General features: G+C 35.1%; 1 protein-coding gene across 23 annotated transcripts in view; it reads left to right on the forward strand.

Annotated features, from left to right (window-relative positions):
• The window catches only part of Sox5 (SRY-box transcription factor 5), a 960217-nt gene that overhangs the window by 923647 nt on the left and 17278 nt on the right, over positions 1-19292 (forward strand). For 22 of the 23 annotated variants that reach the window (XM_071610082.1, XM_071610083.1, XM_071610079.1 and 19 more), the window contains one exon: positions 4594-4739. In XM_071610082.1, the coding sequence (XP_071466183.1) occupies positions 4594-4739 (146 nt within the window). The remainder of the gene's footprint in view (positions 1-4593; positions 4740-19292) is intronic. The other variant, XM_071610090.1, reaches the window with a different exon arrangement.

Genomic DNA, 19292 nt, shown 5'->3' on the forward strand with positions numbered 1-19292 from the left:
AAATGAGTGTTTTCCAAGTTATGGGGGACCAAAGCTTTAGATATATCTTTCTGGTGAACACAATTCAAGACATTTATAGAATATTCTGTTTCTTTTCTTTCCCCCTGGTCTAGCACTCATTATTAATTCTTTCCCTTTAGAATTTTTTTACCATGTATTTTATTTATTTATATATTTATTTATTTATTTCTTACATAAATGACAACAGTGGAATGCATTACATTTATAATTATCCATTCACCGCACAATTTTTCGTAACTCTGTATATAAAGTATGTTCACTCCAAATTATGCCATTATACATGAACTCTCTTTTTTTGCATTACAATTCTTAATACACATTTATACCACAATTTATCATATCTCTGTTTGTATATAAGGTATATTGACACTAAATTCACATATTTATACATGTATTTTGTATAATGATGAGGGTCTCCTTCCACCATCCATGCTATTCCCCTTCCCCCTCCCTTTCTCTCCCATACCTCTTCCCTATCTAGAGGTAATCTTCCTCCCATGCTCTCCCTCCCTACCCCACTTTTTTTCTTCTCTAAAATTTGTCTGTCCCTTCTTTTTTGCCCCTGATAATATACAAGGGGTCTTAAAGAGCACAGAAAAAGAAAAACTTGAACAGTTTTTGAATGATTAAAAAGAAACACCAAGGATAAAACATCAAATTGTGGTACATTTTAAAAAGTTATAGAATCTCACAAGTTTTCTTACATTAATTACCCCTAGCCAGCATTTTCCAAATCTTATTTAAAATATTAATTAGAAGTCACATTGACCCTTGCCTTATCATTTCCTTTCTGATGTTGAGACTCACCAAACTTTTCTTTCACTCATAGTAGCTTCCTTTCTGATCCTGCCTCTAGGTGCAATTGCTACCTAAATTTATAATGAAGGCAGAATAAAATGTATTAAATGTCCATTTTGGATCTCTTTGAACTCTGATGGACTTGACTTCCATTTCATTGAACCTCTATACCTACCAAGAAATAACATACCATTACAGATTTTGTTGTAATGTTCAAAGGCATGTAATAAAAGTACTGTGAGTGAGAAAGCATATAGGAAAAATGAAAGAGAAATGAAAGGACTTAACAGTATGATACCAACTCAGATACCAACTCAGATTTCTACTCCCTCATGTGTTACTTCATTTCATTCTTCTATTAACTTTATGTTCATTTTACAATTGAGGGAAATGGAAATTAAGTGTTATAATTTGTCAAATATCACACTTTCCAAAAAGTAGAAATCCAGATCCATCTGAATCCAGTTCCCAAATCTACATATTTCAATAGGCCACTTTGTTAAAAAAAAAAAGTGATGGTTAATGACTAACTTTCATGGCCCATTTATTACATTAAGAAGATATATTAACTCAGTTAATTTTGACAGCATTTGTCTTATCTATTGAGTATTATCCCCATGTAATCAGTGAGACAACTGAGACAATAATTTGTGCAGTTTATATTAGTTAGTAAGTAGTAAAACTAGGATTTTAATTCAGGCTTTCCCAACTCTAAAACATACACTTTGATGATTAAAAACTTGGACCAAAATTTGACAAGCAGGAGAAGAAAGGATCCCAGGCAAGAATATGAAGATGAAGGAGGCAGGAAGGAAGGGGAACAGAGGTATGATGAGAATCAAGAAAAGGAGTTCCTATAATGGCGGGATGGCCAATGCTGTCAGTCTGCAAGGAGTGGAAAGTGCCCTTGGATTTGGCAATGGAAAGACCTCAGGAATCAGGAATGTGAATGTAGTGGGAACTGCAGAGTAAAGAAAGAATGAGAGTATAAGATAAACCATCTTTGAGAAGCTTGACCTAGAATGCAAATAGAAACACAGATGGAAAGAGAGGGCAAAATAAACTTACAGGAATCTTGTTTTAGAAGAGAGAAACTTCAGTATTTACAAGTTGAGGAGGTAGCAATAGTAGAGGAGATCAGATGTATGATATAATGAGAAACAGAACTATCAATGAAGAGAAATAGAAACCTAGAACATTACTCAGAGGATTTTCCTTCACTGAAAGTAAAGACACCATTTTCATTGAAACAGGAGGGGAAAGGGAGCATAAACAGGGATTTGAAGCCAGCAAATGATAGGAATTGGGTGTGGACAGGAAGGTAAGTGTTTGGGCTTACTGGGCTTTCCAGAATCTGAAACAAAGCAATTTGTTGAAAAGAGGTAGTCAGCAGGAGTGGGCATTTGGTGACTTTGATGAAAATAAAATATAAAGAACCATCAGGTGAACCTAGATTGCACCTTTTTAGTATATCAATGACCTTATGACTCAAGATAGGAAAATTTCTCATTTAATATTGTAACTAAAACTCAAGAGCAATGTTTATTTTAAAGAAACCACCATTTACACCTCAAAATAGAAATAGCCTATGCAGAACATAGGTTTGTCCGTTATCCACCTTCGGATAATTTACATTCCTCTTGTCTCTATCTTAACCATTTTCCTACACAGTGTTATCTTGGCAGTCCCTAAAAAGCATAAAGAATTCATGATCTTATTCAACACCAAGTGCCAAACCATCTCAAATATATTTGTGTTCTGAAGAAACTAAATAGACTACATGGAAACTAAATAGACTTCAGAAATGAACTATGCCAGGTTGAACATAAACAGGGGCTACAGGACAGGAAAATCGGGCTGATCCTCTTAAGATCTTACTAAATGAATGTACCCAGGCCAACACTGTCGTTTAAGAGTTGTACTTCTTTCCAGAGTAATAAAAGAACAGAACAAGCAAGGTCAGGAATAATATGTGAAGAAGACTATTCAGGAGAACCACATCAGGGGATGATATAAAGTTAAACACAATCATCCTTTAGAGTAATGTTAACCCTGAAGATCAGTCCTACGTCTAAATAGTTGTTTCCAATTCATATTGTATTTATAAGGAGCAAAGGTATTTTGTTCTTTGAATAAATTCCAATTACTAGCTCTGTAAAGCAAAATATATAATAGTTCTCAAGATTTCTGTTCCACCACCTACCCTGGAACTTATCTTTTGATGTCAAGAATGCTAAGAAGACCAGGTGTAGTCTGTGTGGTAGGAGGGAAGGCATGGATCATTTAGAAACCCTCCACACTGAAGCACTGCACTAATCTGACATCAGTTTCTTCAATAGAAATGTTTAAGCAGCAAGAAAATATTTTATGTTTTTTGGCAATCAACAGATCAGATAGAAGAGTCTAGCAATACAAGGAGCATGTGTAATCTGACATGATTAGACAAGGCTCTTTAGTACCAGAACATTCATAATTGAGACAAAGAAAGAGTATTAATAACACTTTCCTAACACGGCAGTTAGCCATTTTATATTTCCTTTCTTTAATCTTAGTGTTTTTCAACAAATCATGGGATTTAATAGCGTGTTTTGGCAGATTAGAGGATTTATGGCCCAGATGTTTTTTGTTCTAAAAATGGATTAGGGTGTAAAGTTTGCTGGAATCCATGGAACATGTTGAGGCAAGCCGGTCATTTTATGTGTGATTAGTGCCTGCCTTCTGTCTCACAGTCCCTCCATCTGTCACAATTCACCAATGGATCTGGTTAGATTTAGCCTCATGTCACAAACAAGTCCCTTTTCTGGGCAATTTCATATTACAAATTCATTTTATGCCATTTTATGCCCCAGTTAAAAGATAGGGAGAAAGATGAGGTATTAGCTTTCCTCTAAATATTTGCAAAAGCCATTGTTTTCCATTAGGATTCTACTCTAAGATCATACAGCACCTCATACTAATGTGCAGCAAATAAATAGATGACCAGTGTTAAAATTAAAGTTAAATTTTAATTAGTTTAGCACCTTTTCCCTATTATTCTTTACAAGAAATATTTGGTATTGTTTTTCACTGACTGGTTTGTGGAGCTGCAGACATTTAACCATCTTATTTAGAGAGTGAGTTGTGACTACATTTAACAATAGCCACAATTTCTGATCAATTACAGGTGCTTAGTTACATTCTGTGCTTGAAATTTAGCTTCTTAACTATTGCAAGTTTGCATCCATAGCAAACCACTGCCACCTGTAGTTTATTTCACCATAAATAGATTTAGGGGGGAAATGTTCTTCTGTTAATAATGATTTATTCCCTCTATATATGACAAACCTAATAGAGCTATACAAAAACTCTAAAATGACCTTTTTAATTCTAAGAGAGACTCAATAATCATAGTGGTAATTATCAATAACTATGTCCTGCAGTAACATTGAAATATTCCTTGCATGAAAAAAAAAAATCATACATAGGTTCTATTTTTGATTCCACCAAATGCTCAGATAATTACTAAAATTTGCTTAAAAGTACATTTTACACTTCTTTCTAAATATTTGGAAATGTTCATATGTATATAAACATGTATTGATTACAGATGTTTGGCAACATGTATGATTATGTGAATCAGTCATCTATTATTCATTCATTTGCTTTAGATAAATTCAACAAAGAAATTATTATATGTCAAATATTAACCATTACTCCAAACAGAAGAGATTTGTGTGGGTTAAATTAAGGTTAGCTTACCCATGCATTTGTACATTTGATCTGTCTCCTTTCCAGGTTATTTAAATGACCATGATGCTGTCACCAAGGCCATCCAAGAAGCACGGCAGATGAAGGAGCAACTTCGGCGGGAACAACAGGTGCTTGATGGGAAGGTGGCTGTTGTGAATAGTCTGGGTCTCAATAACTGCCGGACAGAAAAGGTCAGTTCACGAAATAGCTTATTTTCCAGGAATACTTCATTAAAGTGCCTGGATGTTTTTCTTTTCTATTCTTTCTTTTTTGCTTTTCTTTAATCTACCATCCTCAGCATGATGGTTCTCCCTCCCGCCTGTTTTCTCTCCATCAATGCACAAGTCCCCAGGCCCATCTTAATCTAAACCATCTGGAAATGGGAAGAGTTATAATTCTCTTTATCCATCTCCAAACTTTATTGACAATTGATATCCACTTTTATACCGCCAGTTTGTATTAAAATTAAGTGGCATTTGAAATATCTGAGCCTGAGTGAAAGTTTTGCTTTACAGAGATGCTTAACTTGTATTTGAGGATGAGCTGGATTTGAAAATGCTGAATCTTCTTTAATCAGCATAAGCTTGGATGATACCCGTGCTCATATTCTAAGTATGTAGATCCTGAGCTTGTCATAATGTTTCCAGTGCAAAGCACTGTCAAGGGTTGGGCAGCTGCACAACTGGAACATTTGTATCATGAAACAAAATGTGCTTTAAAAATTTTTGACATTATTTATTACACTTCAAGTTAGTGAAACTTCTGAATTTGTCTGAGCTGTAATGATTTTAACCTGTTTTGTTTAAGCATACATTGTATTTTTTTTTACTTGTAGTTGGATACAATATCTTTATTTTATTTATTTATTTTTATGTGGTGCTGAGAATCTTGCATGTGCTAGGCGAGTGATCTACCCCTGAGCCACAAACCCCAGCCCTATAAGTTGTATTTTACACAGAAAGAAATGTAGGCAATTATAGAAGCCTTAAAATGGGGTACCTCTTTGGTAATATTTGATGTTTTGAATGGAAATCGTAAAATGTTACTGAATCCCCTGTAGTAGATAAGGGGGAAAATGATTGGCTACTTAGCAATAACTTGGAAGTTCATCATCATGGGAAGTGTATGAGCCAAACAAAATTGTTCAGAATGAACAGATTGCTAATTTGGATAGGTAGCTGGTTTCCCAGCTTTTATATGGAAGTAAATGCACTATCAGTAGGCAGGGAGCAATCTGCATAGTGCAGGTGACATGGAGGGTCACAGCTCCTTTTTTCTTGAGTTCTTACATGGGTAAAATTTAGGATGGAGATACAATTTCAATTCTGCTCTGTTTCCAGAGGGGAGAGCAAAGCATGGGTCAGGAGACATCCCTTTCAGCCTTCTAAGAAGTGTGACATCGGTGCAGTGAGGAGGACCCAAAATTTTTCTAGCTAAGCACCAGAAGAGAAAGGGAAAAGCAAAGTGACAGCTCTAAGAAGGAATGATAGCAAGCATAAAGGAATTTATATTCAAATATTTAAACATTCTTGAAAGGATGCTTGAACAGAAATTCCTTGTCTGTGCTCCCCATGTAGAAATGAGTTTAACACTCAGCCAGATGCTAATGCAAAGTGACTCAAGCTATTCCTCGCAAGCATAGCTAAATTGCCGTTATTTGTTAAGCGCATTGAATTCAGCTGTGGATACAGCAGTTGGTTGCATTCAGCAAGCATCTGTACCCTTTTTTTTTTTTTTAATCCTCCAAAGCAGAGACAACTCTACCTATCTCCCCCCTCTCCTCCCCTGTGCTGGCTGGGAATTGTCAAGTGACAACCGACCAAATCCTTTTGGACAGGAAGCCTTCATCCTGAGTTCTATATACTTGCAAAACAGGCCTTGTGGTTGGATCAGGGAGCCCATTAAAAGCACTTTGATGGTATGGAAATTCATCTTCATGAAGCTCCTAGGCCCCTAAGCAGCATGCTGTTTAGCTGTGGTTACAGATCAGTCATTCACATCGGAGGGCAATAATTGTGCTGACGGCTTGTAAGGCAATGGAAGTACATAAAATAATCCTGGGCCCTCCACCATGGCACTGTGAGTTAATCTTCTCTAATACAGATCAGCTGTTGTTCTAACGCATGACTTTATGCTGGCTCCAGTGACTCTGTGCGGCCTTTTGATTAAGTAACAGGAGTGGAACCATCTGCATTTACTTTATTCCATACTTGGCCATTGTAAGGGGACCTTTTTCCACTTCTTGTCCACCTCCACAAACATACTTTATTTTATTTCCTTGATTAGCACCTCTAATTTGGGTTGCAAGAGTGAGAGTTGCCTTTGTTGAAAGCTACAGCTTCAATATTCCTTTCTCTTTTTGTGGAGTTAAAACTACTTCAACAAATAAATCTATTTTGAAGTCATACCTGCCAATATCTATTGGCCAATTAAGATGTCTGTATTCTTGAGAAGATTGTATTCCTAAGTCTCTTTAGCATGTACTTTGCATGTAGTTGAATTAAATCCCAAACTCACGTTTTTATTGGTTTTTAAGAGAAAAACTAAAATTTTGCAAATGAAGCAGTTCAACTATTGTAATAGTCTGACAGACCCTCATGTAAGTACAACTTCTCCACTGAAAGATCTGAATTAGCTCGTCCCTCCTGTGACTCTGGCATCTGAGAATGAATTAAGATCATGGCTACTCTTTGAAGCAGGTCTTACCAAGGTTTGTGGTTCCTCCTTCCTGTTCAACTAGGTATGTCTGTGCAACCCTGGAGGTGTGGTTTTTGAACTAGAAAATATGGTCTCCATTTTTATACAGCTTACAGTTTAAATCAAATTATTATTTTGACTGTTTTACATATTTATGTGAGTGAGCCTGTCAGGACTGAATAAAGAGCACTCGTTTCTTAGCATAATCAGTTATATATGTGTGATGACAAAAGTGATACATATTCTCCCACAGAAAGAAACATTGCTATGCATATTGTGCTGTTATTCTCCTAATACCTACCTTCTTTCAGATTTTTATAATCATTCAGCTTTATCCAGACCCAGTGCAAATGCAGATCAGTAATTGGTTTGAAATTTTGCTTCATAGTTCTTGAGGAAAGACAAACAGAATATATGATAAATTATTTTAATATTTTGCACTATTATCTTCTCATATCATTTGAGTCCCCCCCAAAAGGACATTTTTCTATCTAAAATAATACTCATAACTTTCTAAACCTGTAAAGAATGTGAAAGATAAAGACTGAGGGAGACACAGCAGGAAAAAAAAAAAGGAGCTAGATAAAGGAAAAAGGAGAGAAAAGAAGTCCATCCTGGTACTTTAGATCAGTCTAAAAGATGCACAATAGCATGACCTGAGATACAGATAATTAAAATCCTATAGTGGAAATCTGTTTTCTGGGGTGCACAAACCTTGTACACTTTAATTCTTCCTCACATCTCAAAAAGCCAGCATGGTTGTCCCAACTCAAAGGTCTTAATTCTGAAAAGCTGTAATTGGACAGTGAAAACAATTAGAGGTGTGAAGATAGGGACAAATGTTTTTCCAGTGATATGGACCAAAACATCATGAAAGTCATTTTTACTGAAACACATTTTAATTGAAGACTTCTAAAAGATTTTTCACTTCTTTACTTTTCTTGGAAGTGTTTCAACAAACCCAAGAACTGTGTGTGTCAGGTTTCTTGGAAACTCTGGGACATAGTGTTATTTATAATTGTCATTGCTGGTTAATTATAGACTGATTGTGTATTCAAGTAATGTTATCTTTCATCACAGCTCGGTTACAGATAACACTGTAACACTAATCCCAGTGTTATGGATGAAAAAGTAAGCTTCTCAGGTAGGAAGGAATAGAAAGAAGACTCTCATATATTTGTTTTGTTAAAAAATACTCACTTTACTTCATTAACACCCAAATGACATAATTTTGACTGTAGGGCCAACTGTGTAGCAGGTTCCAGACCTTGTGTTTGAAGGGATCTATACCTAATAGACAATCATCTAACCTCAGTTTTGGTGTTCTGAACCTACCAGGCAGTGTTAGTTAAAGCAATGAGGACCCAGCGCATGCAACTGAAACGTGGAATAGACCAGAAGTTTCCCAGCTGATTTACCTCATTGCAAATGTAGCCTTATGGAAAGACTGTGCCTTTACAGCCCTATCTGTTAGAAATATCTCTTTTAGATTGCATTAGGCAGTCTAAATACGATAGCTTAAACAGTGCTTAATCGTTATCACATAACAAAGTTCAGTAGTTGGAGGTTGGTGGCCTTAGTCCATCAACTCAATAATCTCATGGTTGAAATCTCTGTGACTTTATTGGTTTTTCTGAGTCACAAAATTGTTGCTGATCATACAGCTATCTCACCCACCTGAGGGCAGGCTGACTTGGAATAAAGGAGTTTTCTCTTTGCTAAATTCAGCCTTGATTCACATGGGAATGTTTTATTACCTCTAGATAACTGGTTTCCACCAACAACTCATAGGCTGGAACTGAATATGTGAACGTTTTTAAGGAAATTCCTGGCCAAAGAGAAAAAAAGACCAAAATTGATGGCAGATTATTTTATGTAAATGAATTAAATAAATTATCTTCCCTGAGGTCAAGGGGATATCTTGAGATAAAAAGTAGGGAAGAAAGACCAGAATGACATTTGGGGTAGGAAAAGGCAATAGACACAACTGCATTATAAAAATGATATAAAATCTCAGCCTTCAAGAAACTGAGTTGTTTTATTTGTTTCCTAATCATTGCGGTCTAGCTACCTTTGGCTTTTCCACCATTATGTGTCCAGAGCCTTATACCATGTCGCAGTTCACAAAGAATTAAATGACTTACAAGCATATGCATAGGAAAACATTGCTTGATGACATTTTAAATATACAAATGTGTGTTCACACACATGCTCTATACATGTTAAGATGGCTTGCTTTCTTATTTTAAACAGATGCCACTCACAGAAATAAGCATGCAAATGTATGCATATATTTCATAAGGTAGAAAATTTATTCACCAAACATTATTTGCCTACAGTGTACCTGGAATATAAGCAAGCACACATGTTATGAATTCATCTAAAATTGAAAATAATTGCTAGGAGAATGTCTTTCTTTTCAGGTTTAAGGAAAATTCTTTGTAAATTTCTATAGGATAAAGTGCAAATTTGGTGGAAAAACATGTATATTTTAAATAATAATTTACTCAGTAGTGATAGCAGTTTCTCGTTTGGGCTACTTGTCAGACATATTCACAAGAAATCCTTTCACAGATTATTTAGGCCGATTCATAAACAAAGGTAAATTTTATGACTGTGGTGCTTGGAATCTCTTCTGTTACAACCTCTCTTTTCAGCCATTGTCAGCCCTTTTCTTTCCCTTTAACAGAGTGCCAAACATGAAATGACAGTGACCAATGTTGACTTAATGTGGATGTTTAATAATGAAAAAAAGTGTGTCGTTCCCAGCATTAGTTACAAATGGCAGTAAGTGTATCGGATGGCAGCCCTGTAATAATTTTACATCCATCATTCTTTCTCGATGCTTCACTGGCCATCTGATGGATGGGGCCAGCGGTGTTAACTCTTCGGAAACTGACACAGTGCATCTAGTTCAGCGTTATCTAACACATGCTCCTTCCCTTAGATAAGAAGGCCTGCGAGGAATTGTGAATTATAGGCTTTGCTTTGAAAAAGTGAGTATGAAGGAACTCATGCCTCTCTATTCAGTGGAGGAGGCTTCAATTAATGATTTCTAGATGGCTTTTGTAAACATCACCGCTGGTTAAAATGAATCAAATAAGTCAAATTTGAAATCCATATTTCAGTGATCAGAAGAGCCTCAGAAAGGAGGCAGGCATGGTAGGGAAATACTTTTGGAAGCGATAAATAAGATAGATCATTGCAACCCTGTGGAAAAGCAGGAGATATTATAGGGCATGTGTGTCTTTTAAAAGTTCCCAATCTTTTAAATCCTCTGGCTAGGATTTGCCTAGGAACAAATTAGAATATTTCAATTTTAATTGAAAAATTTATTTGTATAAAAGTGAGTATATATTCTTAATATCTATATTTGCATGTAATTATTTATTTGGTGACTTTAAAGATACACAGAATCTTAAGTTGAATATTTGTCTTTTTATTATTAGAGTCTCTCTATCCTAAAAATGTATAAAATGGGACTGCTTTCTAGCAACCAATTATTAGAAAATCTAGACCAGCTCTTTATATGCCAGTTGGCATTTGATCCTTTGGTTTTCTTTCCTTTTGTTTTTCATTCATGAAACCTTCTTAATTCTGAGTATCTTAGCTAGGGAACACTTCTTATGGGATGGAGGGGAAGAGGAAACCCCTTGGTGAATATTATCAGCACAGAGCAGCCAGTTTTCAAAAACCATGACAAAAAGGCAAATAAGTATTATGTCATCACCCATCCATCACTCTATATGTCAGTCTTTCAATAATTCCAATCGACATTCTCGACAGGCTGGTGCAAGTTAAAGGGGCTGTTTGTTTCTCGAAATTGAGCATAGTCTGTCTATAGCCTTTTGTTCCAGACTGTTTTCTTCTATGTCTTTTCATTTCTTTCTTTTTCTTTCTTTCCTTTTTGGGGGTATTTAATTGAAATACATGCCGAGTTTGCAGACTGCAAAGATCAGAGCTGTTTTCGTCCAGCAGTGGTAACTATGCATTAAACATTTTGATTTGTTTGAGCTTGAAGTTTAGTCCTTTTTTGCCATTTGCTTCATGGAGTTTGTGTATATTTACAGCCTCTGCATTTAATGGCCACATGCCTTATTTTCACAGATGGCCAGTGGAAGACTTTTTCTTTCTCTTAGTATAGCCCGCTTTCAGTTTTGCTACATTTGTCACAGTGCCACTACTTGCAGCTAGCAAGTGCCCACGCTTGGTGGGGAGCAATTATGGTGTGAGTTTTTAAGGAGCTTTTTAAAGGTTTTTTTTTTTTTTTTTTTTTTCAGTAAACTTTTTATGGTTTAATTTTCAAGCCTAGAAAAGCTGTGCATGTTTTCAAACAGAGAGTCTTGTGTTCTTTACATCATTCTGGTAGAGGGGTTAGTGCAGGATGGTCCAATAAAATGAGACTCATAGGGCATGCCAAAGTGGGCTTCCAGAGACACCCACAGGCCTCTCTGATGAGTGAAAATGTCTCTTCATCTAAGGATATGGGTATCTCCTAACAATAGTGTTTCCTTAAAGAAAGGAAAACACTAAGTAAAGCATAGTCTAGCTATTTTAGAAGTATATTTCCACAGTGCATAGGTAAAAGACTAAAAGAATATTCAATAAAATGTGAACAATAGTTATGTCAAGGTTATGGGGCTGTGCATTGACATCTCTGTTGCCACATTTCTAGATTTTCTGAAGTTTCTATAAGACTCATTTTTGTTATTGGACCAGAAGAATTTTTTTTATGAATGTAGCCTGTCAGAATTTTTTTTTCCTTCCTCTTTCCATTGATCCATTTCTATTCCTCAAGATCAAATTGCTTCTTTACAAAAATTGCATAGTAAGACTCTGCTCTGACATAGAATTGTTCTCAATTATTCCCTTATATTTGGTAGATGTATCATATCCTCTAGTATCATGTTTTTCCAAGCTATTTACAATATGAACTAAAAGTCACATTTAAATATTTAAATATTCTAAATTTAGCATTTATTTCAAAGGAATAATTACCAAATTATTATTAGCAATAATAATTGCTAATAATATTGAACCATTCCCAGCACTCCTTTCTCCTCTTTTATAATTGAGAAAGACATTTTTTATGCCTATGAGTCATAGCAGCAATAAAGACTATTAATATTTATTTTGTACTTTAAGAGTTTTTGGGCTTTTACATCATATTTCAATTTCCTAATGTAAGTATCAGAGTATAGTCTTTGTGTTACTTTTTTCTTAAAAAAAAAAATCCTGAAATTTGACATTAGAGGAATTTAAATGGTAGATCAGATTTTTGATCTAGGTCCTCTGGCTCCAAGTCCAGACTGTTTTCTAAAGGATCACGGAGGAGAACATGAAGAAAGTAACCCAGTGCCTATTTGATGAGCTTGTGACCAGAGTTAGGCATGTGTATTCTTTAGCACATTTCTGAGACTATCACAAAAGTCTCATTTAAGCCATCAACCTCTCCAAAATTTGTATATTTTTTCCCTAATTTTTTCCTAGTTTGACTCCCTCACCCTTCAATAAGGAATGAACAGGGAAAGCATAGAGAAATATACCCAATCTTCTTTCCTCTGCTTCTCCTAGCAGTTCTGATAAAACATGGAATGATGTTTTAGTTGTTCATTAAAATGAGATTTTAAATATCTATTCTGGTCTATCTTTTTTCTCTCTCTTCACCTAAAACTACCAGGGATAATTGAAAAGTGAACCATAACCCTGTTGTGCCTGTTTCTATTTGTCAGACCTAGCAGCTCTGAACCAAGTCATGACTCTTTAAAATAGTCCTGTTCGATTTATTTAAATGAAGTAAGTACTGGCTACCAAGGCTACATTTGTAAGAATGCTGACAATTTTATGGCTTTTATTCCCTGCAAAGGAAAAATTAAAGAGAAAAATCCTATATATTTCTGAGGCTCAGTAACCACATTACCCATTGTTTATGGAACAATTATCAGGCAACATTCTGGTTTTCTGTTTACATTTATGCAGTCCCCCCACCTATTGGACATCCTGTGTCCGTTAGGAATTCTATTACTTTTCTTTGTTGGCCTCCTATTTTTCTCACATTAATTCTTCCAATTTGACTCAGTGTACAAAGTATGTGTGTCTACCCTAGTGAGAAAGAACAGCAAAGGTTTTTGTAGGCGTTGGTTGAATCCTGACCACATATACAAACACTCGAAATCCCAAGTCTTCATTTTCTTTGCTCTGCTGCCCTCCCCACATGTACACACCATAAGCACTGCAATGACAAATAAGCAAGAGGGCCTGGCTTGTGTTTTGCCATGACACTATTCATGTGTGCCTGCTTTGTGAGTTATTTGTTTCCACACATTCCTTTTGGTGGCTTTTCTGAACACTCCACACCCAGGCCATAATGACTTCTTCCTCTGCATGCCAGTGGTTCCTTTTTCAAGGACTAAATTAGTCATGTTGAATTTGGACATAATTGTACCTTTTACAAAGTACCTGAATCTGTAAGTCTGATTGTTTGGGGACAGTCTCCTCCCAAAATATATCTGAATAACTATCATTTGTTTTGTTTTTCATAATTTGAAATATCTTCTTTGAATTTAACAAAATGATTATGAAACTCTCAATTATCAATGAAGTGGCTTGAAGTATTGAAGCTTATTAATTAACAACTTTTGAGGGAATTGTCATTTATAGAGAAAATATGCAGTTTTATACATTTGTGCCAAATATTTCAAGTCTGTTTTATGGAGTTCAGTCAAATAGGACATAAAATCATGGAATTGTAGGTTTGAAAGAAAATTAAAAGGGCCTTCCATCTGACCTATCATCTGTTGTTGAATTGCCTCTTCAGTATGTCTGATATGCCAGGCAGGTAGTCATAGGGCCAATACTTGAAAACCTCCAGGAAGATGAAATTTCTTACTTCCTGAGGCAGCGTATTCATTGGATAGACAGCTCTGTGGGATTACATTTCCTCTGGTGATTCATTATCTTTTTTTTTTTTTAGTTGTAGATGGACACAATATCTTTATTTATTTTTTATGTGCTTCTGAGGATCAAACCCAGTACTTCACATGTGCGAGGCAAGTGCTCTACCACTGAGCCACAAACCCAGCCCCTGACTCATTATCTCCTACCTGATAATTCATAACCTTTGATCATTGTTCTATCTCTTGGCTACATATGGTCAAATTCTGTTTCTATTTAACAAATAACAGGTCTTAGTTCTTCTTAAACTCAGAGGTTCTTAAGAGATTTAAGACAGCTATTGTTTATCTTCTCTTCCCATTCTAAAACACTTTTTCAGGGTCCTTTATAATTTTCCCATCATGACAACAAGGATATTGATAGAGTAATCCAAATGTGAGTCAAGTCCAAACAATTTTTGTCATTTAGTTTGGTTGCTCAATGGTCTGCGTTCCATTTCCTACAGAAAAAAAAAAAAAAAGACAAGGACATTGTAATATTTTCCTGAGTGGATCCATTCTAGCTTCTTCTTATCACATTCTCTACCAAAGTGCTTCAAGAAATCTTTGTAGCAGTTATTTCTATCTTTTTCTGGAATACATGTTAAGTGCTCATGTCATTGTTGCTTACATTTCTCTCTTTATGAAAAGTGAAATTAGTTATTCAGCATCAACTTTTGAATGATTCTTCCCCTTTATAATCAACTCCTCAAAAATGATAAATAAAAAAGAAAGAAAATCGACAAATACAATATCATAGTTTGCCTAGGTGTGAAGTTTCTATATTACTGAGGAGGAAGGAAGGAATCTGTCCATGGAACAGATGGGGAAAGTAATAGAAATGTATAGGGGAAAGGTGGCAAAGTATATTAGAGAAGAAGAAATGCAAATGCTGAATGTATCAAGAGAAGGATAATTTGTAATTTTATCATTCATCAGTGAATCTGCTTTTTCCATTTGAATATACTCAATTTGCTGTTTTACATTTTCAAAATAATGACTAATAGGATTCATAAATTTTATCCACAGGTTATATTACTGTCTTATAAAATTATTCATTTAGAGTAAGACTGCTGAATTTGTTAAAACTGTGTTTCTTTCCAAACTATCCCATATATCTTCAACTTCATACTACTTCCTAAGAAAACATGATCTGTCCATATATTTCACTTTGATCAGATTTCTGGTGAAACTATGCTCCTAAGAAGTTTTGCTATAGTAAACTATACTTCAAGAAACTTCTCATGAAGCTGGCTACTAAATTTCATAAAAGAAAATTAGATTGTGGGACAAAATTATGGGTTTAATTCAGGAGGGTAATCTCTGGATTTATAAGGAAAAACAACATCAGAATTTTATAGGGCTAATTTTGTGGATAACTGGAGAGAAGACATAAATGGACCTTTTAAACCCCTTAGTTCAGAGACCCCTGTGATTGTCTGATAAAAAAAATGATTGGAAAAATATTCCTCAAGGATACCAGATTCCAGAGTTTCTATGGATTTTCTAGTGGATAAATTCATATTTGACCAGGGTAAAATTAGCAAGATTTCCTTAACTTGCATTTTTATTGAAGTTGAAGGAAAGAGTTTATTTCTTTGTGGGTGAATGTTTGTGTATATATATTTATATATAATTTATACATAAATTAAAGAAAACCTTTTCTCCCACTTGTGCTATAAGATTATGTGGGTGGATTATTATTTTCAGAAAAATAGAGATATCAGTAAGCAAGAATAAATTTGGGAGGTTGAGGGGTGGTCATATACCTTGTTTCTTTATGTTTAACTCAGGTGATGAATAAAATCTCCAGCTGATTAATCATTCTGACATTGTAAATAATCTTTCATCCTCTTTGGTGGTCTGTGAGGTTCACATATTTGGAGGGTAAATTCCTTTTTTGTTTCTTTCTTCTTCCCTGTGCCATTAGTATAGTAAGAGACCATAAAAAAGTGCAGCCAGAAGGGGTTTAACTGTTACTGAGTCAACATTTGACAGTCACACTCTCTTCTGTCATTTCATGCATGTGCTTTTTATGAGTTTTATAGCTTTGAGAGCTTTATTTCAGGGATGTCCATTATGATAGCTGATCCACAGCCCATCACTCTGTGTGTGTATGTGTGCCTGGTGGAGAGCAAATCTCATCACTTTTACGAATCCCAATTTCGAGGAGTTATAGAACAACCACCTACACATGCATGTTTAATTTAGGATTAGGTAACTGAGGAGATATCTACCTCCTCTCAGGTATAGTTTGTGTGTTCCTTTATTTTGACTCTTCTGTGAAATATGCTCTTAGGTTGTCTATTTGAGCCTTTACAAACAGTTAATTTTTAGGTTTGGGGGTTTTGTGGGGTGTTTTGTTTTGGGTATATGTTGAAGTAATAGAATAGGAAATATGTTCATTTTACATATATGTATGAGATTTATATTATGGAACTGGAACTCATCATGCTTGAGTATGAAACAGAAAAAATATATAAATAAAATGATCAAATATATTTTAGTAGATGATAGACAAGAGGGAAAAACACTCAGAAATTTTGAAAGTTGCTACTAAAATTATTGTTTGTAATTCATATTTGTCTCTTATCCTAGCCATAGATTATACAGAATCATTACCATAATAGAGAACTCAATATTTGAATTGAACTATTCCTCTAATCCCTCTATGTTAGGAATGATATTTGTCTTTTAAATTTCCCCATTGAATTATTTTTTCTAATATTAAAACCATACCTATCTTAAATGTTTGCAAACTCATAAGAATATATCATATATTCAAACCCCATTTTACATATTAGGATTCTGGGACTCAGGGAAGTTAATTGATTTGTCTAAATTGATATGGCTAATACATATGGCATAGTTTGGTTGATATGTGCAATTCCTAAAGCCAAAACCCATTATTTTTTTAACACAAATATGTCCTTTCCCTTTTAATCCTTGTAGCTTTTTGAAACTCAAAATAGTTGTGGCTTAGGTATGACTCTATACTGACCACTTCTATACATGACCAGAATCAACCAATTGTGCACGTCTTTAGATGTCTCTTGTCTCTCCTTGTTGATTCCCACCCTAGCCTTGTACTTCATGCAAACAATATACATGCTATTTTCCATTTTGCAAGTGACTTGATATGCCAAAGTCCAGTTGCTATATTCCCCAATTAGGACATTAATAGTAACTCTTTGGGTATTGAGGGTCAGAATTACTCATTTGAGCCCAAGAAATTGTATAACCCACAACTATCTTTTCTTCTATAAATGAGATACAAATTCATTGGATTTTTGTTGAAGTCAACATAGGGCCAGAAGATTTTTCAAGTACTAATGAGCTTGACCTCCTTGATCTTAGCAAACCTACAGAGTTGTATAAGATTAGATACTCCAGATAGGACTCATGTTTCCAAAGGAAATCTGTTTGATAACCAACTACCAGTTTTCATTTAAGAAAGAAAGCCACTAGGACTTTTTATTTGGCCTTTATTTATAAATCCCAAATACTCTAATTTTAACTATTTCATAGTAATTAATCTCTTTGTGCCCTCTATTCTGAGATTACTCAGAGAAGTTCCAAATTTTGGCAAGAATTCCTTTTTTTTTCTTTTTAAGAGAGAGAAGAAAGAGAGAGAGAGAGAGAGAGAGAGAGAGAGAGAGAGAGAGAGAGAACTTTTTTAATATTTATTTTTCAGTTTTCTGTGGACACAACATCTTTATTTTATGTGGTGCTGAGGATTGAACCCAGCACCCCTCGCATGCCAGGCGAGTGCGTTACCGCTTGAGCCACATCCCCAGCCCAAGAATTCCTTTTAATGTGTTTATTTTTCTTTAATTTTTGCTTTCTTTCTAATACAGAGAAGGTAGGGAAGAGAAGGCTAACAAATTTGTCCATGTTGGATCATCATTTTAATAGTACTGAGTGCAGAAAGTGTGTTAAGTTGGGTTGTGTTTTAGAACATTGACCTTAAAAATGGAGGCATGTGGCACAAATTTTTTTGGACAAATTATTGACTAATGTGATTTTTATAAGAGCTAGTGGAGCCAAGATTATAAAGCTGGCAAAGATTGTTACCTGTCCCATCAATATTTCTGTTTCTCCCATGGTCATGCTCACTTTCTTTGGCCCATTTTCAACATTTTCCCACCTATTCCCTTCCACCTGCCATCTACTACCTTTCAACTGTCTCTATTTAGGAGGGATTTCATTATAGGATATTTGAGAATCAAAGTATTTTCATATCAAGTGGTATTAGATATATGAAAAGAGGCTTTTGCATAAGGAACTATATAGAGCAAAGAACAGAATCATGAATGGTAGAGTTTTAGAGATGACAGTACATAGATAGATACTTTGGGGGAGAGAATTACTGAGGATTGGGGACTAAAATGAATGGGTGAGAGGAATAGTTCAAGTATATCAGCATGAGTTTAATAATATGTGATTGTTTCTTTCTAACACTCTTGAATAGCTTGAATTTAACTATTGAGAACTATGCTTAAATCCAATCCATTCTTTTGGTGACTCAATATGCTATCCAGGCTTTGAGCTACATGTAAATTCATATCTACCTCTTACATAAGAATTGTATGATAAACTTTCTAGGATCACTTTTGATATGGAATTATATGGACATTATTTTCCACTTGGGTGATTTTTATCTCCTCTTCCTTGCATCAGTTTCTTTATGTCTTTTGAATTTATTGTCCACCAGTTTTTCTAAAATGTAGCAATGGCACCATTTGTATTTATATGTTGTTGTGATGTGTTTTGTTTAAAGGCACATCACATATTCTCCATTTTCTTCAATTACCTCTCCTTTTTTCCCCATTCACATGCCTGAGAATCGTTATACAAAGGGTCGTACAAAAGCACAGTTTACCATGTTAATTTCCACTGTCTCCCACTGACATTGCCTTGAGAAGTACCATAAGCTCCACTTTTGGGCAGCTAATTGAATCATTTTATTATGCTATGTGCTTTAGAGGTAGGTAGTTAGAGGTTACTTATTATAAAAACTGATTGCAACTTCCCCTCTCATCATTTGTTAATTTAGCCTCTTGGTAAAATGGCACAAAATCCATAGAGCTATGAACTCAAAAGAAGACACTTAAC

This window comes from Marmota flaviventris, chromosome 3 (assembly GCF_047511675.1).
Source record: "Marmota flaviventris isolate mMarFla1 chromosome 3, mMarFla1.hap1, whole genome shotgun sequence".
In the NCBI taxonomy this organism is placed as follows: Eukaryota; Metazoa; Chordata; class Mammalia; order Rodentia; family Sciuridae; genus Marmota; species Marmota flaviventris.